The sequence below is a fragment of the Petaurus breviceps genome, unplaced genomic scaffold (assembly GCF_028583685.1).
Source record: "Petaurus breviceps papuanus isolate PSGF00001 unplaced genomic scaffold, PetGlider_PUasm1.0 154, whole genome shotgun sequence".
NCBI lineage: Eukaryota > Metazoa > Chordata > Mammalia > Diprotodontia > Petauridae > Petaurus > Petaurus breviceps.
In genome coordinates this window covers 12,572,959-12,599,404 of record NW_027185715.1, presented here as the reverse complement: position 1 = coordinate 12,599,404, position 26,446 = coordinate 12,572,959, and the positions used below count along the sequence as shown (strand labels likewise).

Genomic DNA, 26,446 nt, shown 5'->3' with positions numbered 1-26,446 from the left:
AATGTGAAAATTCAGGGAAATCATTTTTTACACTAATTGGGACCTGGTTGTATATATTATACACATATAACAGACATCCTTTTTAGTTTAAAGTGCCATTGACTGGCACTTGGCAAACACATCCTTACCACCCTTTGTATTCCTCCCCTGCCTAGAAATCTGTCATCCTCTTTTGTAAGTCATGATCCAGAAATCCAAGTTCCATTCTCAGGCACAACCTTCTTAGCCAGCAGTTGAGCTCCCAAATTAATTTTTCTCTTCTATATGCTTTTCCATCCGTGGACAGCAGTTAAGAAAACACAACTTGTGCCCTGTGGCCTTCAATTTCTTGACTAAGATTTTTTAATGTTTAGCAATTCTTTTTAGATACCTTCTGGAAATGTCATTTATGCCCGTGGAAATCACCAGAAGTAAGGCACTGTCATCCATTTTAATTAGTCTTGAGATATTCTGTGATGTTTTGGATGCATACACTATACATACAGGCACATCCCAATATGTGGTGTGGGAGGTATGTCCAAATCCCCACACATACAGTTACCACCACCCCCAACATCTGGCTAGATGCTACCATGTGTCTCCCTGAATCCTGATTGACTGGCGACATTGGGCTTATGTTTCTTTGGTGTTAGGCTAGAGATTTTTCCAAAAGCCAATCTTAAGTATTAGAAGGCACTCAACTTTGTTTCTTGGATCCTTTCTCTATAATGTTCTTAAATGCACAAAATGAGACCAAAAGAAGGAAATAAATTATAATGACATTGCTGTCAAAAAAATTTTTTTTTTAATTTATGAACCCAAGGTTAAGAACCCATGCGTTAGAGGAATCACCTCAGACGCTATGATCATTTTAATAACTCCTCATTATGCTTGGAAATCCTATTATACGTAAAAAAAAAACCTACCATCAATCTTGAACAATGTTGCTCAGTTGCAGTTTATCCCTCAAAGTTGGAGAGCCAGCACCCCCCATGTAGCCAAGAATCCAGCCCACCACTGATTCACTAGCAAAGAAGTTGTTAAACATTCATTTCAAAAGAGTTCTGCCTCTCACCATTGCCAGAAAGCAGCAGGAAACAGTATGTGAAGCAGCTGGCCTTTTCTTTCCTCACGATGGCTGCCTCTCTCCCCTGCAAGGCTGCAGCTGCCTCCCTTGTCCCGGTTTACCATGTTTGTAAATGAATTCAGGATGCAATGGAAGCTGATGTTCCTTGGAGGGAAGTTTCTCCTCTTGGGCTCAAGGAATGCAGCTGGAAAGACAACTCTGCATTCCTCTCCTCCCCCCCCCCTTTTCCCCCCCCCCAATAATCTAGGATGGCATAAAAAACTAATGTCTTTTGGTCTGACAAAATGGAAGGTGACCCAGGTACTATCTTTCTTAGAACGAAATGAGCACAAGTGATAAAAAGATGGTTTAAGAAAACTGCTATAATCTCTGAACAGATGGCTTCCACTTCTTCCGTATGGCTACCGCATCAGAGAGGCTCCATTCAGTCTCTGACAGACTGTCAGGGCTGAGAAGCGATAACACTTGAGTTGCTGCTGCTTATTGTATCTCAAGAAAGCACATGTGATCTCTCTCATAAGATCAAGTCAGAGAACCTGTAAACATTCCAAGAACTTTGTGAATCCAGAGGCATTTTATTAGGCACCTACTATGTGCCGGGGTACAAAGAAAGGCAAAAGGCAGCCCCTGCCCTCAAGGAGAGCACAGCTTAATAGAGGACACGACAAGCAAACAAATATGGACAAACTGCATATAGGATAAGCAGGAAATAATTAACAGAGTAAAGTCTCTGGACTTAAAGGAGGAAGTGGGGATTGAGTTGGGACTTAAGGAATCCAGGGAAGCTATGAGGCAGGAGAGCATTTCAGGCATGAGAGACAGACGGTGAAATTGTCCAGTCAGGAGATGGAGTTTCTTATTCATGAAACAGCAAGAAGGGGCATGGTATGGGATCAAAGGGGTAGGGGATGGGAACTTCAGAGGGGGAGGTAAGAACAATACTGGAAAGGTAAGGAGAGTAGGGAGGCCAAGTCCTAAAGGACTGTGAATGCCAAAGGATTTTGTATTGATACTGGAGGAATCTTGATTTAATAGGAAATCACTGGAGTTGACTGAATATGGAGTGACGATCAGAAAATCACTTTGGTGGCAGAATGGAGGGTGGACTGGAGAGAGAACTGTGGGGGCAGTGAGGATGACATGTAGGTTACAAGCTTTGGGAGGGTAGTGGTGTCCTCAACAATGGACAATTTGAAAGGGAGGAGAGTTTGGGGAAAAGATAATGCGTTCCGTTTTGAACGTGTTTAAGATGTTTCTTGGACATCCAGTTCAAGATGTCTGAAAGGCAGTTGGAGATGTGAGACGGGAAGTCAGCAGAGAGGTTAGCTAGATCTGAGATATCATCAACATAGAGATAACTAAATCCAGAGAAGCTGCTGAGATCACAAAGTGAAGTAATTTGGAGGGAGAAATATGCTGTCAGAACAGAAACTAAATCAGATGTCTTGATCCTTGCCTCAAAGTATGTTTTTAAGAGACACAGATGGTGTTTGTTTGAAACTTAGTATGATGTTCAAAGTGAAATGCAGTGCAGTTTCCTACATGGCTTGCTTCCAGGAAGGTTAGAGAAAATTACCATATATGATAACATATCAATTGCTTTATAAAGATGGCCCCAGCCTAGAGATAATATTCTAACAAGTCAGTTGGTCCTTTCAGAACAAGAACAAGCAGAAGGAATTGGGATAAGGCCACCTCTATTCTGTCCTGGTTTAACAACCTCTAAAGTATTGTATTCCGTTTGGGGTGCCACATTGTACGATGGACACTGACAAACGGGACCTCATCCACACACAGTAGAGGATGAGAAGAGTAATTCACATTTATAGAGAACTTTAGAGTTTGGAAAATGCTTCCCATGCTGTAGGCATCGCTGGGGGTGCTTCGTTCTGTAGACATTTGTGAAAGGGGTGGAAGGTGGAGGAGAGCAGCAGCATGTGCTTAATGCTACCACGGAGAGCAAGAGTCATTCCCATTGTTATGAAACATTGGGTTGTTGAATATTTGCTGACCCTGTACTACTTCTAAAGTCATTTCATTTCGTTATGAGATGAGCCACTTTTCTAGGAAATTATTGGCCCAGTTGTTAGAAATTAATGACTCCCTAACTCAGGCTAACGTAAGTAACCTTCCTAGGCGGACAAAGTACTACCAAATTAAATCACTTTGTAAAATTTTCACCCCAAAACTTTCCACATAGAAATAAGATTTTAGACTCAAGATGAGCTGAGAGCTAGAGTGGGTAGTATTAAATACAATGGAACTGGAAGCAGAAGACCTGAATTCAAATCCAGGCTCTGACATTTACCAGAGGTATGACCACAGAGAGCCTCGGTTTCTTATTTGTAACATGGAGGTCAGAACTCCCTACACATCACAGGATCACTGTAAGGAAGGCACTTAATCTAAGTTACTGTTATTATTAGCTTGTTCCACAAAGTCCTTCTACTCTAATGCCTCGCTGCAGTGCTCAAGTGACTCTGGATTCGTAAAGGCCATGAGAGTTGCACATATGAGCTTTGACAGGTCTTACCATGCTGGAAAGGCTTCGAGTATGTCTCTGGTTCTGGTAGCAGACTGAGTTCATTTTCCAAAAACCAACCTAATTATATAAAAGCACATCACCAGTATAATGGCCACTTCGTACTGAATTTTTTTGTTGTTGGGGGGAAATAGCAGCCAATGAAATTAAGAAAAACTTTAAAAGAGCCTCAATCCTGTGTGGTCCCATCAGGTTCTGGAGTGACATTTTCAGGTGGTAAGACCATTAGACCATCAATAAACATCATCTTGATTAGTACTCTAAATCTGAGATTCCTTTTTAAATAACCGATAATGGAATGGAATGATGTTCCCTTCCCCAAATCATATCAGTCATAACGGGCTTGCTATAAACAATACTAGCAGAGTCAGGTAGCAGCTAAATGGAAGAATGGCTCACAATTGCACCTTGGAGAAAGAAGCAAAGAAAAGAGTTGGTGAATAGGTTTTGCTGTACTCCCCAGAGGCAACAAGAAACATGACTGAATGAGGGATTTGGTCATCAGGGCCAAGTGAACAGGAAGAAAATCATTTGGATACAGCAGAGCGGGGTGAATAACAGCAGCTCCTATGTCTAACAGTGTCCTTAAAGTATATGAAGTACGTAACCAAAGAGAGAGATGCATGCCACTCTTATGCCTGTTTAACATACAGGGAATCTAAGGCTCAATGACATAACTTTCCCACAACCATACAACTAATAATTATCTGGACTGAGAGTAAAATTTAGGTTTTCTAACTTAGGGATTTTTATTACATAAAACTGGGACTATGGAAAGAAATTACCAGAAGAAACTAGTGTCAATGGGGATCTTTGAGTCCTCATTTGCCTTCAGAGAGACTTTTTGGGAGACTTGTGGTGACTGAAGTTTCCCCCAGTCCTGAGATTTTCACCCTTTCTCAAAAAGTCAGAGAATGTTCCGAATCTGTCACTAAAGAGTAAATGACATAAGTATGGGCAAGGTATGTACTATAATTGTAGTTGGCACCACAACAGGCATAGGGAGGCAATAAAGAGAAGGGGTTTTTTATATCATTACCCTAGACAAGGGTCTTGCATTACAGGTAAGGCTGCCTTAAAAACACTTTGGAAGAACTTGTTTATGTGACTATTTACTTGGACCTACTCTGCTGAATGCCAATGGTTTGTGTAAGATTTGTACTCCTAGGGGCAGCCAGGTGGCGCAGTGATTAAGAGCGCCAGCCCCGGTGTCGGGAGACCCAGGACCAGTTCTGGCATCAGATACTTGGCACCCACACAAAATAACTGGCCGTGTAACCTTGAGCAAGTTACTTAACCCCAATTGCTTTAAAAAAAAAAAGATTTCTACCTCTTTTATATGTGTCACTGGTTCTGGTGGTGGTAAAATATATAAAAATAAAACAGGCTTGGCAATGAACAAAGAACAAAAGGACAAAAAATAAATACATTGAGCAGGTGACTGAAATTTTAAGTTGTATACAGCTAACCTCAGGGTATTTTTCTGGAAAAGAACAGAGTTTTTTGGTGTGTCCTTTTCTTAAATGCACATGGATATGGAAAATGTCTAAGTCCAAAAAAAAAAAAAATACTATGAAGGCCATAGTGGGATGTTTGCTGAGAAGAGAGGGCTGTCTCAATAGTACTTAACATCACTGAAAATAATTCAAAGAAGGTTCTTCGTGTTTCTGAAACTTCAGAAGCAAAGACTCATTCTAGGAAGTGTATTTTTACAGTTTAACATTTTTACAGGTAACATTGTACAAGGACTGTGACATGGAAGACTTTGGGTTCAGCGTATCAGATGGACTGCTGGAAAAAGGAGTATATGTTAAAAATATTCGTCCCACTGGACCAGGAGACCTAGGTGGCTTAAAGCCATATGACAGGCTCTTACAGGTAAAGCCAAATGTGCAATTTCAACCATGCATGTCTAAAGTGGAGCGTATAATTAACTTTACAGGACCAAATGGGCAAATTGAGGAGCAGAGAGGTGATCTATTCACCTAGGAGAGGATGATCCCACTGAGGAGGGCCTTTCAGCTCTGTTCTTTTCCCCTTCTCTAAGGTCCCTTCCAGATGCGAACCCCATGAGTCCTTCCCATCAGATCCTCTCTCCAAACCTTCATCACCAAAGTCCTGGCATCATTTTAGTCACAACCTCAAAACCTGACTTTAAAAAGTAGTCTCCACGTGTCACCAGGAAGGTGGAAGCATTTATTCTACTGTAAAAATTATTTAAGGAAGAAAAGTCCAAGAATAATGTTGGTACCTTCTGTAATAGGATCTCTCTCAGTAAAGACCTATGCTCTTTTAAAAAATATTCAGTGGAATGGATTAATTTCACAAGCCCTTCAATTCCTAAAGAATTACACATTCCAAAGAAGCAAGCCAGGTTAGTGTTAGACTTCTGGTATTGGGCTGGAAAGCGCAATGGAGCAGTGATATGGTTCCTAAATTCCTATCATCACTCCTACATCAATTCAATGGCTTTAATACTCTCCAAAGCCCCATCACACTCAAGACAGCTACAACTCTCCTCCTTCTAAATAGTCAAAGTCTGCAGGATACCTCATCCTGCTAATAAGCAGTCATTCTCTATTAAATCACAGCCTGGGTGTTTCTAATTTGAACTCTCACCCCCTGAAATTGTGCCCTAAAAAATCCCCCATCTAGGGTTCTCACAGCTTCAATCCAAACCTTAGAGTAAATGGCCCTTCTGTAGCAACTGTTACCTGAGTAACTGCTGCTGTCTGAGGATCCTGCCCAGTCAGCCCTATGTCAGGAGGTAGAGGATCCAGATAGTCGTTTACTGAGAACTTATTCCTTCCCCCCCATAAGGAGTCTCCTTACAATTTACAGTAGCCTCTTAAATTCTAAAGTCATGACACTTTATACCTCAAACTCATGAATGGATAACAAAATCACTAGCATTCAAAGGCAGAGCCCCCTCTTAATCTGAAGGCATCCAATATAAACATAATACCCCATTCCATAATGAATTACCAGTTCCTCAGAACTGTCTATTCCTGGAGATTTGATATAAAGGTATCCTCTTGTAAACGTTCCCAAATTCCCCTTTATCAATGGGTCAGCTTTGTTCTAGGTCTCTAAACTCCATATAAACAATCTCCAGAACATCCCTTTTCCATGTTTTCCAGATACCTGAGTAACTATGGCCACATACATTGGGCACATTTTTCCTGTACTGGTGTTTTTTGCAAAATTTTTCTCAGTTCATGTAAAGGAGATTTCTAAATACCCTTTATGTAATCATGAGGCACTTTGGATACTGCTTTCCCAGGGGGCATTCAGGAGCTGGGGGGAAATGGCTCCATTTTGTTCAAATCCGGTGATATAAAAAAGCTAATTTATATATAAACCTTCTCTTCCCCCTTAAAACTGCCTATTGGAAATTAAAATAAGACTAGTGAGTTGCTCAGAAAACACGTGGTATTAGAGTAAGGTCTGGCAGTCCAAGGCATCACCTAGGACAGCCTCTTGCTGGTCAGTACTAGAAACAAACTTTGCCAAACTAATGCTACTACAGACAAAATGGCCCACATTGAACTCACACATTGGTTCTATTTTGATCAATAAAACCTCTTTTAAGATCATATAATCTTAGAGATCAGAAAGCCCAATTTCCCCACCTGGGGAAAGCATCCTCTCTACATCAACATAGCAGCTTTAAATCTTGATTGTGGTTGCTTGCCACCTAAGTCAGGTACACAGTCCTTTCCTCTCCTTGAGCCAACTGATTAAAACCAAGTTAAGTACTTGTTTCCATCATTAAAAAAAATACTTCCCTTAGCATGGATAAAATTGTTTAAATAAATAAAACAAAATTCTTCACTAAAGAGGATTCCAAAGTTGTTGCTTTTTTTAATTTTTATTTAAATATATGACAGAAGAATCTTATTATGAAGAAAGCAGCACCATGGTATGAATCTCACTATGCAACCAAAATATGAAACTCAGACCTATCCCTCTCTTAACTACTTCTCCCGCAACTTTATACCAGTTAAACTTGCTCAGTGCTTTCATGATTAATTCCTTCTTTTTCCGGTGTAACAGTCCCCATTCTGACTTCACTTGCTGTCCTAATACTTTTTTACATCCCATCATCTATTTTAATGATGGCCTCCTTAGAAGCCTAGAATCCCTTGGTCCTTTTTCCTCCAACCATCAGTTACTCTCACCATTTGTTTTTTTCTCTTCTGAGGCTGCCAAATATTGGTATTAAAAGGAAGTAATAAAAATATGCCAGTAGGTCCATTATAAAACCATCCAATTTAACATCAACTGGGGTAATCCTTCTATTCACTTTTTGTATATTGTCAAATTTCCCTTAGGACCCATTTCAAACTTTTTCTAACCTCAGGCTTCTACCATCACCACCGTTTTCCTCGTTCTAAAATGATTACCCAGCTAAAGCTCTCATCATATTCCCCTACTTCTGAGAAAGTTATGTCCAGGCTCCTTTCTAAGACAAACCCACCCATTTCTGTTCCTACTTCTTCTAGGACAATGCTCTATCATCATTCTTATTCTTTTATGTATTCATTTTCTACAGGTACCTCCTCCCACCCCCATACATACCTTGCAACTATACTTAGGTATTATATATAGGTATTATATTATATATAGTTATATGTTATATTATTATACATAATATATGATATATGATATATTATATATATATTATATTGTTATATATAATATATATAGCTATATATTATATCTAGGTATATATATTACATATATATATAAATAGGTATTATATAATTATATTAAGGAGCTTTTTTTAAGCTTTAAATTCAAAAGCCTTTCCTCAATTTTATCTGCTAAAATGGTGTTCTTAACCTGGATCTAGAAACTTGGTTTTTTTTATTATTATTTTGGTAATTATATTTCCAAATATTGATTTCCTTTGTAATTTTATATATTTGAAAACATTGTCCTGAGAAAGGATCTGTAGGCTTCACTAAGGAAAAAAAAAAAAAAAAGGTTAAGAATTCCTGTCCTAAAACTCTATCCCCTCTTCCTTTCCCTGTCTTTAAAAAAAAGATCCTCTTCTTCACTACCCTCTTAGTTTTTAATCTCCTGCTTTGTGACTTCAACTCCTACCAACTCAATTAAAGAAGCCTTTATCAAGTACGCACAGTGTGTAAGGTGTGTTGTACTAGGTGTTGGAAACTGAATAACAAAATGAAAAGCTGACCAGACCCTGTCCAAGGGGAATATAACACAGAAAGAAGTAAACAAAAGGTAATTTAGGGATGAAAGAAGCACTAGTAGCTAAGGGGAATTAGGAAAGTTTTCTTGTAGATTTTACTTAATGGGAACTTTGAAAGAAGTTAAGGTTTCCATGATTAGGTGGTAAGAAGGGGCTGTGTTCCAAGTGTAGGGGGAGAACCAGACGTTTAAAGGTCCAGAGGTGGTAGATAAACGACAAGTTTAAAGAAGAACATGTAAAGCTTTGGAGTGTTTGAAGAGGAATGACTGAAAAGTCTGGAAGGGAAGGCGGCAGCTTCATTTTTAAGAGTTTTGAATGACAAAGTGAGTTTATATTTTATCCTAAAAGCAACTGGAATCACTGAACAGTCTGAGCAGAAAGATACTTGTTCAAACCTATGCTTTAAATATTTTATACTGGCAGCTGTGTGGAGGATGGACTGGAAAGGAGGGGAGTGACTTGAGTTAGGATAACCAATTATAAGTTTACTGCAACAGTCTAGAGGGGAGGTGACCATTGGAGCAGAGAGAATGGGATGGATGGGAGAGAGAGAGAATGTAGATAGAACCCACAAAGTTTGGTAAATGGGGCCAAAGAAGGGAAGACGACCTGAGAGTGTGAACTTTAATAACAGGAAGAATAACAATGTCAAAAGAAATAAAGATATGTGGAGGAGAGACAGAAAGATAATGAGTTTTACTGTGGACTTTGTTGAGTGCAAACCACCTAAGAGGTATCTGGATGGAAAAGTCTAGCACAAAACCAATGATGTAGGAGTGGCAGTCAGGGAAATTCTAAGTGCTGAATATATAGTTCTGGGAATCATCTGCATTAGAGATCACTGAACCGATGGCAGCCAACAAAATCAGGACAGTCATGGAAAACACTAACCATTGCACAGGGTGAGACACGGATGAGCATCCAGCTTAGAAGATCAAGAAGGAACAACCAAGCAGGTAGGAGAAATAGGAGACAGCAGTATCACACAAAAACCAAGAGAAGCGTATCCTGGAGGGGAGAGGCAAACAATCAGTCAACAAGTTTTATGTGCCAATTATCAAGCAGGAATTGTTCTAGGAGCCAGGGCTGAAACGCCTACTCACAATGAGCTTAATATATACTGCATATAATATAAGGCTAATAAATACACATTCAATACAAAGTAATTTGGAAGGGAAGGCATTAGCAGTCAGGAGTGGGTCAGGAAAGGAAGGCTTCACACAGAATGAGCTGCATCTTAGAGGAAGAGCTCTGAGAAACAGGTAAGAAGGGAATGCATTCCAGGCAGGAGGGATGGCTAGTACAGAGTCATGGAGACAGGAGACAAAGTGAGTAGGAACAGAGAGGAGGCCAGTTTGTCTGAATCACTGTGATGTATCTGGAGTCAAAAGCTAATGAGATCAAAGAAGCTGAAGACCGAGAAACAACTGCTTGACTTAACAATTGACATTGTTAGTACCTTGTCATCAAACTTTCCCCTCTTTCTGTATCCATTGCACTGCACAACTTCTCTCTTCTGTCTCCATCCCTTTTAAAATAACTTCTGTATTCAGCTCAAGATTATATGTTTGAAGTTCAACTGTGCTGTCTTACGACTCAAAACACTAAGCCCCAAATGACAGAATGGCCCTTCTTGACCTTTCAGGTTAACCACGTCCGTACAAGAGACTTTGACTGCTGCCTCGTCGTACCTCTCATAGCAGAATCTGGCAATAAATTGGACCTGGTTATTAGCAGAAACCCCCTGGCTTCTCAGAAGGTGGTCCCTGATCAACAACGCACTTTACCTGGTGGAGAATGGGGTGACCAGAACAGAGCTTTCTTTCAACAAACAGGACATGGTGGTAGTCTGGAGACACGAGAACCCACTAATACATTATAGCAAAGATTTTTATAAAATGACAAAGGACGATATATACATGGTGCTAAAAAAAAATCCCTTTTAAGATATCTGTGACATTTGAGGCACAGATCAATCATGTGGCATTAACTGTAAAGCACAGGGGCTTTTAAAGGTCTCTCATGGCTCATGTTCACTATTCTTTTACAATTGGAAGTTTTTCTGGTGACCACTATGATAAATGGCAGGCCAAGCCCAATGATAGAGCAAAAAGTAGGTAGGTTTTTTTCTTCCCTCCCATTAATAAACTAAAGGATCTTTTAAAAAGTCAATTTCATACTTACATCTTAATATGACTGGTTTTGAGAGAAAACAAAATCTCATTTTCTAAAATATCCTTTATGATAATATCTTATAATTCACTTTTAAACCAGCTGGTTACTGGGTCTTAATGTAACAGTAAGCTGTATGAACAAGGCTCTTTGTAAATTTAGCTTTATTATGGGTAATGTTTTGTGAACTCTTGGTCTGCTACAATGGGAGGGATGCAGATATAAAATTAAGTTATATTAAAGTATTTCCACAAACATGCACGTAAGAGGCTGTGGTAGGTGGTGGTGAAATGTATTGCCCAAGTATAGGAACAATTTTACTAAGATGTATGTTATTCCCTATGCAAGAAAATACTGAACAGGTCATGTCTTGGGACCTGTAGATTTTTTTTTTTAAAAGAATGGGGATTATTTCTCAAGTAGCTGAAAAACCTCTGAAAAAGGACTACAGTACACTAAAAACTCAATCTGAGGGTATCTGTTCTTAAGTTCATTTGTTTTCCTTTTTAAAAAAGACTTAAATAAATACCTATAACAAAGAACAAAGTGTATTCAAATGAGGTCAACTTAATGCCAGGCAAATCAAATCCATATCACTACATATGTTGTTTTGACAGACTGAGGGGCGTACAGCACATGTATTTAGAAATTCCATTGAAATATATTTTGTTCTGAGCCATGCCACTTATAGAGATTGTAAATACATTTTACAAAATACATTGCCAATTCCTACCACCCCTCAAAGCAATAAATGGTGACAATTGCTTCTTATCCTCTTGAGCAACTGTTTTCAGTTGTTCAGATGTTTTGAGTAATCACAGTAATAACTTATCTGTTAAATATTTAAAAAATTAACTAGATCTATATATTGATTGTAGAACCTTCATTAACAAAATAGTCATTTTCTAACCCTTTTGGTTTGGGTTAAAAATTCAAACACCATTTAGACAAAACATCACTTCTTCACCCTTATTACATGAAAAAGCTCACCTTCCTTTTGTGCACACACAAACGTTTCCTTCATTCAACACTGCCAGGGCAAGAAAAGAAAATTTAAAGCAGAATCATGTTTGAAAGAATCATGAGTCACTTAAATATGTATTTTTATTTGTAACAAACAAGTATTAAACTGTAAAGTATTTTTGTACAAATTTAATACTTTAATAGCATGATATTTATCGTCTATGTATGGTTTTTGGGAGCTCAGAATTGTTGCAAATTTGTATGAAAAAAAATCAAATTGTACACAGTGGAATAAACAGTAATTTAAAAAAAGACAAAAGTATGACATTCAGTATAAACTCTTGAGACCTAAACCCACTTTGACCAGATATTGCAGAGTACAGATCAGACAGAATACAAAATCGAGAGTTTCTTTTAGATGAATGAGGTTAAAAACAGAGGTCTTAATGCAGGACTTCCAAAGTCTAGTCTATGAAAGTATTTTATACGATACAGAAAATGGTACAACTATTGTGTCATCTTCCTTTAGCAAGGGTAATTATTTTGACCATGGAAGAGTGCAGTTTTTTTCTTTTCACTTTCAATTCAATCCAACAATTAAGCACCTATTTGCAAGGCACAGCTTTTAACAACTGTTACATACAAGCATCTAATTACCCCTATTAAAAATGAACACTAAACTGTCCACATTCTTGACTTTATGGAATATATTATTTGTAAATCTTACATGGAATTTAATCTATATCCAACAGCAAATGGATCCAAACCAAGCAGACAAAATTTAACTAGGATAAATATGAAGTCCTGCGTTTCAGTTTTTAAAAATTAAGTCAGTAAATAATAGAGGGGGATGAGGGAGAATTAACTTGAAAGCATTCAAGTGAAGAAAAAAGCCAAACGAACCAGGATGGTGAATCTTAGAAAGATTACTGGTGGTGTCCAAAGGAAAGCAGAAGCAGGCTGATGAAGAACTTTTAAGGTCACGCCATGTAAGGATCAAAAGAGCTGAGGACTTCACAAAACTTTTACTCTGATGAAGAAAAGACTCCAGCCACCTATTATCTAAAGGTAGTTATGTGAATGAGGGATTACATAACTAGCAACAAGGGGTGGAAGCTGAAGAGAGGTCTATTTAGACTTGATATAAGTAAAGTCATCTTAATAATGAGGTATGCAGAAGTACAGCTGCCGCCTAACTGAAGGTTTTCAAACAAACACAGCGTGACCGCTTTTCATGTGTGACGTGCGGAAGACTTCTTCAGGTACAGGCTGGACTAGATGGCCTCTTGGAGGGGGGTGGGGTCCTCTTCCAACTCAGATTCTACAAACCAGTGTGAGGTGGCTGCTAAAAATGCTAATGTCGGGCGGCTAGGCAGCACAGTGAATAGAGCACTGGCCCTGGAGTCAAGAGGATCGGAGTTCAAATCCAGCTTCGGACACTTAACTAGCCATGTAACCTTGAGCAAGTCACTTAACCCCAACTGCCCTCCAAAAAATAAAAATGCTAATGGTAATCTTGGGCTGCATTTACAGAAGCAAAGTCATTAGAACAAGAAGGGTAAATTAGCCTTGTTTGGCCACGGGATAGATCTAGGAATGATGGAGAGAGGTGGCAAAGGGGCAATTTAGACATGAAGAAAAACTTCATAACAATCATAGCTATCCAAAAGTTGAACTGTGGTATCTTGGTTCCCCTTACTTAAGGTCTTCAAGCAAAGACTGAATGATAATTATGACTTGGGAGAGTGCACTAGAAGGAATTTCTGTTCTGATATAGTTTGGACTAGAACTTGTCAGTGGTATGGGTTGCCTTACAAAACAGTTCCTTGTCTGTGAAAAACCTTGTGTGTTCCTTCTCCCTAAAAAAAAGCCACTATTCAGTGATATGATGGAAGACACTCCTGAATTAGACGAGAGGTTGAAGGGGATAACAGAATTATTTTCTAGTTATATTCTATTACTAAACCGGTTAATTTTCAAACATAATTTCTTTTCGGCATTTTTTTTTACAATATTACTACAGTAATATAGTAAAGGCATTAAAAATTCTACCATGTAATACACAATTACACCACAGACACAGTCACATAATGCTTTTTTTTAAAGGAATGTTATAAAAATCTTTTTATCCAATTATTCAATGTTCATGTTCCACAGACAGTTTTTCTAATGGCAGACTGGCTTTTCCCAACATGTTTGTGGGGTGACCTCTTTCTACACTGTCAGTTGGAGGCTGCCTAAGGGATGTAAACTAAATTGCGTATTTGCCTAAATATAACAATTTCAGAGGTAAGTGTACATTTGAGGAGGAAGAAGAGAATCTTACAACGTATTCTAAAACCTTTCCTCAAAACACTTTTTAAACACCATTTCTGGCACTGTTTAGAGTCATATTTTGTTTTACCTAAAAATAAATTAAACATAGGTTGGTTGATCTCTTCCTGATTCACCAGTCTTAGCTCCAAAAGACTTACCCAGCTGCAAAGGGGTGAGTTAGCTACTATGTTACCCACTCATCAAAACACAACAAACTCTCAAGGCAATTCTCAAAAGGAAAGCCGCAGCATGGTTTGGGCCCTGGAAACATCACTGAGAAGTGTAAGGCTTCCAGAGGTGGGTCTTTTTCACAGAAGGGAACACTCTTTTGGTATATTGATTCTAGTATGTTTTAAAACACTATCACTCTAGTAATTACTCCCATTACTCTAGCCACACCCTCATAATTCTTAAATTTTCTGCACTTAATCCAATAATCAAATCATATTATCAAAGATAACCAAACATGGACCATAATTATACTAGCAATTAAAGCCATAATCCCAAAAATATGAAAAAGTTCAAATAAAACTATATAAGGGAATGCTTGGATTCTATGTTATGCCAATAAAATGCATTTCAATGTTCATGGCTGTGCTTTAAAATGAAATGTGCTAAAAGCAGATTCTGCAAAATCCAAAAATTCCACTTTACACTTGGTCAATTTCACCTTCACAATTGGAAGATACTGCTGTATATTTTCTCATCCAAGACAAAACTACATCATAATCATTTTGTTCAGCCAGAAATTAAGTTCCTTCATTGACTGCAGTTTTGAAGAGCTGCTTAGGAGTCAAGCTGTTCAGGGTCATATTTTGAAGTCTGGCAGATACAAGTGGAGATGTCTGTTCAACCTGTCAAAATTTAAAAAAAAAAATGTTACTGCCACTTAAGTTAAACCAACCTATCATATTTACTAACTTAGAAAATTAGGAAATTTGATTTTCCCTCCACCCTTTTAAACCTTTAAAGTTGTGAGCTAAAACTAATGGCTCCAAGCCAAGGTAGTGCTTACTACATTGACCACAGATATAGTCATGATCTCCAAACTGTTTTTTTTAACACATCCCCAATCAATTTTTTTAACATATATCCCTCATATGTGAATATATTTATAAATAAAATTTGTGCTATGTAAATAAAATACATGTGCTTGTACTTAGGTACCTTATAAAACATATACAAAACCCAGAAACAAAGAATATTTTAAAGCTATTCGTTAATAATACAAAAAAACCCTTTTGTTCTCACTAAAGTACCAATAATAATGTTTAGTGAAAACAATGCAATTTATATACTTCATTATTTTAGAAAATACAAGCTGCTTTTTAGTAACTATTTTAATTAGTTTGGCCTAAGGAGCTCATTAGCCAAAAAGGTCTTTCCTTTTATACACTGCATCATTGAAAAACAGACAACCCGAGAGTGAAATAAGGCCATGATCATCAGGGAACATAATGGCTTTGCAGCAGTAGTCATGTTTCTGTGCATGGCTATTTACCATAGACAATACAAAAGCAAAAGTGAATGGTGCGATTTCAGCTCAGGGCAAAGTTTCTGACATTGTGTCATTCCTCTTTATGTGGATCTGTTCAATGGCTGCTATCACATCTTAATTTCCTCTTCGTGTCTGGATTTTTTTTTAGTTGTTTTCAGATACCCCATACTGACTATTCCTTTATTTGTAGTGTTAACCAAGATGAGTTCGGGGGTCCCTTAAAAAACTACAGTATCCCCCCCAATGCCCATCTTAAAGCTACCCATGCCTTCCACCACTGTGCTCTCTGCAATGCGTGCTCCATAGGTAGCAAACTAGTTTTCACTTTAAACCTTTGCCATTCCCACTCCTTCTGTCTCCTGGCCCTGGGTCTGAGCTCCCTCCTGGTGACCCAGTTTCCCTGGCCACTCTCCAGAGAACTGGTTGCACTTTCACTTATATTTCCACCTCATGGGTGCTGGAACACTCCTGGTTTTTCATGGATCCTTCCAGGCTCTCCCTATTTACCAGCATCACTCAGTCATCTCTCCTCCTTTTAGATTTATTCAATCCATTTTTATCACCCAATCAAGATTCTGGTGGCTATTATCTACCAACCTCCAGAACCCTTTTTTTCTTTCCTTCCTTCCTCCCTCCCTCCCTCAATGAGTATATTGCCTAGCTCCCAGTCTTTCTCTTCTTCCCAACTCCAGGCCTCATACCAGGGGATGTGAACATATGTGGTGATGTTCCCTCAACACCTTACCCTCACAGTTCCTTACTTAGCTACCTAGAGGCAGCTAGATGGTGAAAGCTGATTGATTGCTGGACGGGGAGTCAGGAAGACCGAAATGCAAATCTGGTCTCAGACGCTTACTAGCTAGCAAGTCGCTTAATCTCTTCCTCAGTTTCCTCAACTGTAAAATGGGGGCGTTAATAACAGCACCTACCTCACAGGACTGTTGTAAAGATCAAATGAGTTAATATTTGTGAAGCACTTAGCACAGTGCCTGGTACACAGTGGGCAATAATAAATGCCTGTTCCTGTTCCTTCCCTTCACATGACCTTCTCCTCAACCCCACCTCAGCTCTCCAGAGATGCTCATATACCCTTGTTCTTGCCGTCATGAAGAAATACACCATTTTCATGTTCATAAACTAAGATTTTTTACTTGATAACTATCCATTATTCATACCAACTCTCCCCCTGCCTTGCAATCCCAAAACTTGTTCATCTTCAATAGAAGCTCCAATCCCTCTGTCCACCCTTTAACTCCTTCCCAGGTAATGCATTACTCCTGCACTGGCCCCACTTTCCTCTCTTCCCCATCTTGAAACTTGGCAGTTCAACTCAACACTGTGTCAAGTCCCTTGCCGTCCTTTTCCTATTGAAGATCTGATCCTACTGCAGCCCTAAATTATTTCTGCCCTCCACGCTGCCTTAGCTCCTACACTGCTGAATGAGGATAGAGAAAAACCACCAACTGTGCTGACCGGCTCTACTACGAATTTGTGTTTTCTATTAGGCCTTCACTTCCCCAAAGCAACCCTCTTATACTTCTTTAACTGACACCCTACCCCACTCAGGACAGCAGTTCTTCCAAACCAGTCTCCCACTTCACTGGAAAAATCGAGGCCATTCTTCAAAAGCTCCCTTTGCTCCCTTCTCATCTTCAATAACTAAGATACTTCTCTCTTCTTCACCCCATTTCACCAGAGAAGAGAGGATCCTTCTCTTTGCCAAGCAAAACTTCTCTCCAAGCATCATGATCCCATTCTCCAAGAGACTTTCCCCTCCATCACCCTACACTTTCACTAATCTTCAATCTCTCCTTGTCTACTGGCTGCTTCCCTGCTTCCTACAAGTATGCCCATGTCTCCCCCAGCCTAAAAAAAAAAATCCTCATTTTACACACTCGTCTCTGCTAGCTATCATACTATGGTTCTTCTCTACCTTTCTGAACAAACATACTAGTGTCTTCACTTGCTTTCCTCTCACTCCACTGAACTCTCTGCAGCCTGGCTTCTGATCTCAGTGTTCAACTGAAGCTGCTTTCTTTAAAGTTACCATTGCCAAATCTAAGGACCTCTTCTCATCCTTCCTGATCGCTCTGAAGCCTTTAAACTATTAATCACACTCTGCTTGATACTCTCTTCTCCCCAGGCTTTCAGGACATTGCTTTCTCCAGGTTCTCCTAGTGCCTTGGTGTCCTTCTCAAGTCTCCTGTACAAAATCTTTTTTCAGATTACACCCACTAATCCTGAAGGTCTGTAAGGCTCTGTCTTCAGTCACCTTCTCCCTTTATACACTTTCACTTGGTTATTTCATCAGTTCCCTTGGATACAATTATCATCTCTAAGCAATCCCCAGATTTATTTGTCCAGCCTTAACTTCTCTCCTAACCTCCAGTTTTTAATCTCCACTTGCTTATTCAGAGGTCACTATCCAGGAAAACTATCCTGTCTATTAACATATTTAAGAATGTAATAGCAGAGACAGCCCTCCTCAAAACCAATTTAGGTCTTCCTAGCTTCAAGGCCAGCTCACTAACCATGATGAAACACTGCTCTCAGTGGAATGAACTAAAGCTAAATGTCATACATCCCTATCACTCATGTACCACCAACTGAAGACGGGATGGGATCCTCATCTTGGGATCTTAAATTCCATTATGCTATCTAGACTGAAATTACAGGACATTAGAAACAGACCCTTGTCTTTGGAACTACCTCCCCTACTCCATGTGGCAGGTTAAAAAGGGATACCTTGCAAATAGTTTACCTGTCAGATATATGGAGATGGGAAGACTGAAGACCAAACAAGATACAGAGAATATTATGGATGCAAAATCGATAATTTTGACTACACTAAATTAAAAAGGTTCTGCACAAACAAAGCCAATGCAACCAAGATTAGAAAGGAAGCAGAAAGCTGAGAAACAATTCTTACAGCCAGTGTCTCTGATAAAGACCTCATTTCTAAATTATATAGAGAACTGAGTCAAATTTATAAGAATATAAGTCATTCTCCAATTGAGAAATAGTCAAAAGATATGAATAGGCAGTTTTCAGATGAAGAAATTAAAGTTTTCTACAGTCATATGAAAATGTTCCAAATAACTATTATAGATTAGAGGCAAATTAAAACAACTCTGAAGTACCACATCACACCTATCAGATTGGCTAACAAGACAAAACAGGAAAATGATAAATGTTGGAGAAAATGTGGGAAAATTGGAACACTAACGCATTGTTTTGTTGGTGGAGTTGTGAACTGATCCTACCAGTCTGGAGAGCAATTTGAAACTATGCCCAAAGGGCTATATAATTGTGACTACCCTTTGATCTAGCTATACCACTACTAGGTCTGTATCCCAAAGAGATCATAAAAAAAAACAGAAAAGAACCCACAGGTACAAAAATATTTATAGACGCTCTTTTTGAGGTGGATTGGAATTTGGAATGTGAGGAGATGCCCATTAACTGGTGAATGGCTAAATAAGTTGTGATATATGAATGTAATGGAATATACTGTTCCATAAGAAATAGTAAGCAGGCAGGTTTCAGAAAAACCTGGAAAGACCTGCATGAACCGATGCCAAGTGAAGTGAGCAGAACCAGGAAAACATTGTACACAGTAAAAGCACCACTGTATGATGACCGACTTTGTTAGACTTAGCTATTCTCAGCAATGCAATGATCAAAGATTAATTCCAAGACTCATGATGATAAATGCCATCCACAACCAGAGAAAGAATTATGGAGTCTGAATGCAGATCAAAACATACTATTTTCTCTCTTTTTTTCCTTTCTCATTTGTTCTGATTCTTCTTTCACAACATTGACTAATGTGGAAATATGTTTAATATGATTGTACAAGTATAGCCTATATCAGATTACATGCTGCTTTGGGAAGCGGGTAAAAATTTAGAACTCAAAGTCTCATAAAAGTGAATATTAAATTATTTAATATTTATTATAAATATTAATAATTTTTTAAATAAAGGGATACCTTGGGTACAGAAAAGGGACACATAATTCAACAGAAAAATCTCTGTTCGAATGGAATGAAAAAGAACAGGGAAGGACACAGACTTTATCCATTTTTCTTATGCAGTTGCTAACAAGAAAAAGAAAAGCTGAGCAAGTGTGATATTTTCAGGTCCTTTCCATTTTAAGGGGATTAAATTTTTTGTAAAAATAAATATGGAAAATTAATGTAATTAGAATTAGAAGGGAAACAATTAACTAGGAAAATAGATTTGCTACAGATATCTCTAATAAGTGTCTGACATCCAAGATACATATAAATATTTAATAATAGGTCATTCCCCAACAGATAACTGGTCAAAAGATTAAATACTATTTTTTTAATTGCTCCGATTCACTGATAAGAGAAATATTAATTAAAGCAGCTCTGAGGTTCTAACCTTGAATTCATCGAACGCTGGCAAAGAACAGAAAAGGAAATGTCAATAGTTGGAGGAGGTGTAGGAAGCCTGCCATACTATTGGTGTGTACATTATTAGTTGATTGATCCATTCTGGAAAGCAATTTGGAACTCTATACTCCTAAAGTCACTATAATGCAAATACCCTTTGACCTAAGAATCCACTACTAGATATATATACTAAAAAGGTGAAAGAAAGTAGGAAAAGTATACAAAAGTACTTATAGGGGCAGCTAGGTGGCACAGTGCGTAGAGCACGGGCCCTGGAGTCAGGAGGACCTGAGTTCAAATCCAGCCTCAAGACACTTAACACTTACTAGCCATGTGACCTTGGGCAAGTCACTTAACCCCAAATGCCCTGCCTTCCCTCCTCCAAAAAGCCAAAAAAAAAAAAAATTCTTATAGTAGTAATTTTTCTTATACCAAAGACCTGGAAAGAAAGTGGGTGCCAATCAAATTGGGGTAAGACTGAACAAATCATGGCATATGAATGTAATAGAAAATTACTGCAACATAAGAAATGAACAAAGTGATGGATTCACAAAAGCATAAGAAGGTTTATATGAATTAATTCAGAGTGAAGTGAGGTAGAACCAGAATAAAAGATAACATAATACTATAAAAGAAAACAATGTCCAAAGTCCTAAAGACTCTGAACAGTGCTATAAGCAACCATGACTCCAGAAGAGTGATGATGAATCATGCTCCCACCTGACAGAAAGACAATGGACTAACGGTACAGAATGAGATATATTTTCAGACAAGGACAATGTGCGGATTTGTATTGCTTAACTATACTTGTTACAAGGGATGCCTTTTCTTAGGAGGGAGGAGGTGGGAAGAATAGAGGAATACTTGAGAGTGATGCTAAAAAACGAATAAAAAGAAATCAATGAAACAATTTAAAAGCATACAAACGGCAACCTAAAAAAGTTCAGAAGAGGACACTGATGAGCTGGACAGTGTTGCTACTACCTTGTTACATTTAATATGCACTTTTTTTTAACCCAAGCTATCTATAAAAAAATCTCTAGCTTCACATAAAATTCCACTTTTCTGTTCTTTTTAATGAGGAAATGTTCTGATCTTTGTCAAATTCCTCATAAGAAAAGAAAAAATTAAAATATATATGGGGTTGGGAAAAAGATACCTCCTAAAAAAACAGGGGTTATGATCAAGTTCAATATTTGGAAATAAGTTCAATTATAGTAAATATTGATAGCTCAATTATATTTCTTCGAAGGAGACTCGCCACAAGATCAGTTCTAATTCTTAATGGTGCTGCGAGCAATTAAAATACCAGCCCTAAAATATAGGGTAAAAATATTGTCTTTGTGAAAACATCATGATGTACAAATGTTAATAAATTCCTTTCATGGTAGTTTTTTCTACATCACCTGAAAAACCAGTAAATGAATCATAATGGAGTACTCTGAAAAATAATCATTCCTGCTATTCATCCCTAAAATCTAATTTAAAAGTAAAACACTACCAAATACCTAAAGCTTTTACTGAGGCATGCTAAGAATTTTTTTTCAATGAGTTTTTAAAAAACAAGTTGCATATAATAATAGCTGACATTTATATAGTGCTTTAAGGAAAATTTACATCTATTAAGTCATTTGATCTTCACAACAATTATGTGAGGTATTTGCTATTACTATCCCTATTTTATAGATGAAAGTTTGGAATTTGGAGCGGCTAAGTGAGAATTCCCAGGGTCACACAGCTATTAAGGATCTGCAGCAGAATTTAAACCCAGGTCTTAGCATCCAAGCTTAGTGTTGTTTCCACTATGAGCCACCCATTCACAAATCAAAACACATAACTTCAAAGCAGTCTCTTTGGGAAGTGGTACCGAAATTTCAGTCAGGCCACCATTTTCCAAAACATTTTGGGAATTTCTCAGTTTAACTGAGACTGTTTAATAAAAAGACTGCATATTAAAAGCTCAGTTCTGAGGAAAATCAGTATTAGTGACCTAATTTTGTTGCCTTTTATTTTTAAGATTTGCCTACCTTGGAACTTTTACAAAAATTTAAACTGTCTTCAATGGACAAAAATGTGCCACCAATGAAACTATTCAAAAGGTTATCTTTTAAAGAAATATTTAAGATTTTTACAATAAAAGACACTGTTGTCTGTTGTATATATGTTCTACATGCACAAAAGATAATTCCCAAAAGCATCACTGAAATATTTGAAGCAATAGCAGCATCACTGGAATGACTGTTTAGCACACCTGTCCCCTTCCCAAGCAAACTACTTTGAATAGAGCAACATTCAGTTGTATAATTTCTTGTATGCTGCTTAAAGACCATTTTAATTTCTGTATATTCATACTTTGTACTATTCATTCATTCAAGAATTTTTTTTTGGGGGGGGGAATGTCTTGTTATTTTAATGTCCAATATGTATTCATTCTTGTATCAAATTCAACTAGTGATACAATAAAAATACATTAAGACACACCGCCACAGGAATCTTAAAGTCTACTGAAAGGGATATTCATATTCTTACAATTTTATATATGTACATCTTAATTATCAAGGTGAGTGAATTCTTACAATTTTCCTTGACTATAACAAAGAAGGAAATCAATATGGGTTATAGAGGTGAGGAAAAGTTTCAAAAAACCAGTAGGCCTTCTGTTGGACTGAAGGAATGGGAATAACATCTGTAGAGACTATATTCTAGGCTGAGGGAGTAGGCTACAGCAAGAACTAAGGTACAGTAAGGTGAAGAAGGATGTCCTATTTGGAGATTGAACTGAAAATTACTGAGTTGGTGAGTGACACAATGGTAAGTATTATTACTGCTAATCTTATGCAAGGTTAACCTGACAGAACATCTGAGTGAGATCAGAGGTGAGAGTAAACAGAAATAAAAAGACCAACTGGGTAGAAATTGTACAGGACTAGATTTAGGCTCAGTGTGTGGAACAAACTTTCTACCAATCAGAACCTCCAGAAAAAGCAGCTTTCTTTTCCCTGTGGTATCAGGTAGAAGGGATGCTGGATGAGTGTTTTCTGTTCAGGTCTGGGTTAGACCGCATGACCCCTACAGTCTCTTCCAGCTCTGGGATTCTGTGACTCTGCTGCCAAGTCCAGGTACCACGCATATGATCTGGACCTGACAGACTTGCATCAGTAGAAATAGGAGAGTTCTAGCCAGGTGACCTTGGGCAAGTCACTTAACCCCAACTGCCCTCCAAAAAGCAAAAAAAAAAAAAGAAATAGGAGAGTTGAAAATGACATTTCAAATAAATACCTAACAGACATACACATATATAAATATGTGTGTGGTATGTATGTATAAGATAGTTGGTGAGAATTCTAAGTACTCAAAAAACATATAACTATATGAACTGTGGCAGTGATAAAAAAAAAAAAGGCAGTTGGAAAGAGAGCTGGTTGTGTGACATGAATGATAAGATTGGTTTTTCCCCCACAGAATCAGAGACAGAGCTGGAAGGGCTTTAGAGTTTATCTAGTCCGAGCCCTTCATTTAATAGATGAAGATGTGGAGTTCTCAGAGGTTAAGTGACTTGTCAAATGTCCCAAGAGTAGTTAAGTGTCAGAAAGAGAATTTGAACTCCAGGCCTATGACTCCAAGTTCATCACTCTTTCTACTGCATCAGTGAAGTTCTTTTCACAGTGGATATCTATGTGCAGATGCCTAGAAGGCAGCTGGGAGATATAAACCAGGAGTTGAAATGCAGGATTAAAAACACGAGTACTTGGGTGTTGTCATTGTAGAGGTGATGGTGGAAACTATGAAAAGAGAATGAATGCTAAAAAGAGACCAAGGGAGTGTAGAGGGAAAGAATAGAGGATGGAGGACTGAGCCTTGAGAAAGTCTAGGTTACAGGATATGAGATAGTATCCAGAGTGACCACAAGCAATGGAGAAGCAGTGAACCAGGCTAGTCCAGTCGCCAAAGCAAAAAAAGGACTGAGAGCTGAATGATTAACACTGTTAAAAGATTCAAAGAGTTCAAGAAGGACTCAGGTTTGGCTAGAAGGCCCCTATATTTGACAATATAAATGCCAATCTGCCTCGGCACAGGGGGTTTCCACGTTTCACAGAATCTCAGATTCATGAAATTATGGATGAGTACCAAAAAATAAAGACAATGAAAAAGGAAAGAACACACTTTTCTCCTCCCTTTCCTCCTTTATGGTCCAATACGATGACTTTGTAAAGAGAACTCTCCACTTGGGTAAACTCCCTCTACCAATACAGCCTGGCAAATTTTCTGTAATTTACAGACTCAGAGTGTTTGTCCCATTCAGCCACCCACCAGGATGCCAGGGCTCACCACTATCCTCCCTGACACCACTTGCACAGCCAATATGTGTCAAAGGCAGGATCTGAACCCAGTCTCTTTGAATCCAAAGCCACGCCTCTCCTCACTGTTCCATGCTGACTCTCCTCATATTGCACAGTTATTTTCTAATTCCAAAGGCCTAGCTTTACTTATGTGACACCATAATTAACACGTGGGCAGCCAGGTGGGAGACTGGATAGAGCGCTGGGCTAGGAACCAAGAAGACTCATCTTCCCAAGCTCAAATCTGGCCGGAGATACTTCCTGTGTGACCCTGGGCAAGTCACTTAACCCTGTATGCCTCAGTTTCTTCATCTGTAAAAATGAGTTGGAGAAAGAAATGGCAAGCCACTTCAGTATATCTGCCAAGAAAACCCCAAACTGGGTCATGAAGAGCTAGAAATGACTGAAACAAATGAACAACAGAATGAACTGTGCACTTATAAGAGCACCAAAGTTAGCCAAAATAAGTGAAGCAGGTGAACAGGCCTCTTACCAGAAGTAATTTGTTTGGACTTCCAAGGTCATTTGTGGTACTTCTCTTTGTTCCTCTTAACTCCAATGAATCCTCACCAGTTTCTTCAAATGAAACCCATTTCTCTCCTGCATTAGTAACTGATGCCACATCATTAGCTACAGAGCCACGTGTTTTAATAAAGCTGTTTCCCACAGTTCCAGGTATGGCTGAGTCTAATGGAGTTGCTGAAGGCTGGAAGCTGTGTCCTTTACTTTGTCCATGGTTTCTGGAAGGGGATGATACTTCTGTTGGAAATGTAGAGCTATCAGCAAAATTCCTTTGCAAGAAATGTTTTAAACGGGTTTTTCTGGGAAGACTATTTTGCTTCACTGCTTTCCAGAGCTGGGACTCTTCTGCTATAACATATACACGAGAGCGACCTCGTGTTACAGCTGTGTAAACATGCTGCCAATGTTGTCGACCGGCTTTTCCAATGACATAAACTACTGTGTCTTCTTCAGATCCCTGGAGGAAAAGAGATTTTTTTCATTTAAAAATCACATTAAAAATCTGTCAGGACCAAGATGGCAGAGTGAAGAAGGAACTCCCAGGAACCCTCCCAAATTTCCCTCCAAACAACTTTGAAAAACTCCTGAGAACCCAGGATCAGGGAAACAACATAACAGCACAGTAAAGAAAGATTTGTCTTACTGGGGTGGGAGGGGAGCCTGGTAAACAAACATTACTGACAAGGAGCACTGGAAGGAGCCTGCAGTTAGGCTCCAAGACCCAGGGGCAAGCCAGCAGCCCCAGACCAGCAGTACCAGAAGGCCCCACCCCTGGGGCCATCCAGCAGAGAGGCCCTGCCGCCATATCAAGCCAGCAGCAGGCCAGCAAGGAGACTCCCCACACACCCCCAAGTCACAGCACCAGAGACTTGGTATAATGCAGGAACAGAACCCATTTCTTATATAAGTACAAAGTCACAAAATAGGCAGAAAAAATGAGAGAAAAAAGAACTTGACTATAAACAGTTAATATGATGACAGAGAGGATCAAGGCACAAACTAATAAGAGGCCAACAGCACAAAATGACTATAATACAAAGGCTCAAAGAAAAACATAAATTGGTGTCAGGACCCCCCAAAAAAATCTCTGGGAGAAGCTCAAAAAGGATTTTAAAAAGTAAATCAGAGAAGCAGAAGAAAAACTGGGAAAAGAAATGAATCCACTAATCACTTCCTAGAAAAGGTCTCACAATGAAAACTCCCAGGTACATTATAGCCAAATTCCAGAGCTCCCAACTCAAGGAGAAAATACTGTAAGCAGACAGAAAGAAACAATTCAAATATGGAGCCACAGTCATGATTACACAGGACTTAGCCACTTCTACATTAAAAGACTAGAGAGTTTGGAATATGCTATTCCAGAAGGTAAAGGAGCTAGAATTACAACCA

At 38.6% G+C, this 26,446-nt stretch overlaps 2 protein-coding genes and 1 long non-coding RNA gene across 4 annotated transcripts in view; 1 reads left to right on the top strand and 2 right to left on the bottom strand.

Moving 5' to 3' along the window:
• LOC138155759 (uncharacterized) overlaps positions 1-1,227 on the bottom strand; it is a 99,163-nt gene extending 97,936 nt beyond the window's left edge. Inside the window, exon 1 of the long non-coding RNA XR_011166983.1 lies at positions 1,055-1,227. This is a non-coding gene — a long non-coding RNA (uncharacterized lncRNA). The remainder of the gene's footprint in view (positions 1-1,054) is intronic.
• Positions 1-12,081, top strand: part of GRIP1 (glutamate receptor interacting protein 1) — a 243,127-nt gene extending 231,046 nt beyond the window's left edge. The window contains exons 21-22 of the mRNA XM_069080983.1: positions 5,340-5,486; positions 10,472-12,081. Of these exons, the coding sequence (XP_068937084.1) occupies positions 5,340-5,486; positions 10,472-10,708 (384 nt within the window). The 3' untranslated portion in view covers positions 10,709-12,081. The remainder of the gene's footprint in view (positions 1-5,339; positions 5,487-10,471) is intronic.
• A 54-nt stretch (positions 12,082-12,135) lies between these two features.
• HELB (DNA helicase B) overlaps positions 12,136-26,446 on the bottom strand; it is a 49,311-nt gene continuing 35,000 nt past the window's right edge. For both annotated transcript variants that reach the window (XM_069080980.1, XM_069080978.1), the window contains exons 12-13: positions 25,029-25,514; positions 12,136-15,131 (exon numbers count right to left, since the gene is read on the bottom strand). In XM_069080980.1, the coding sequence (XP_068937081.1) occupies positions 15,027-15,131; positions 25,029-25,514 (591 nt within the window). In that variant the 3' untranslated portion in view covers positions 12,136-15,026. The remainder of the gene's footprint in view (positions 15,132-25,028; positions 25,515-26,446) is intronic.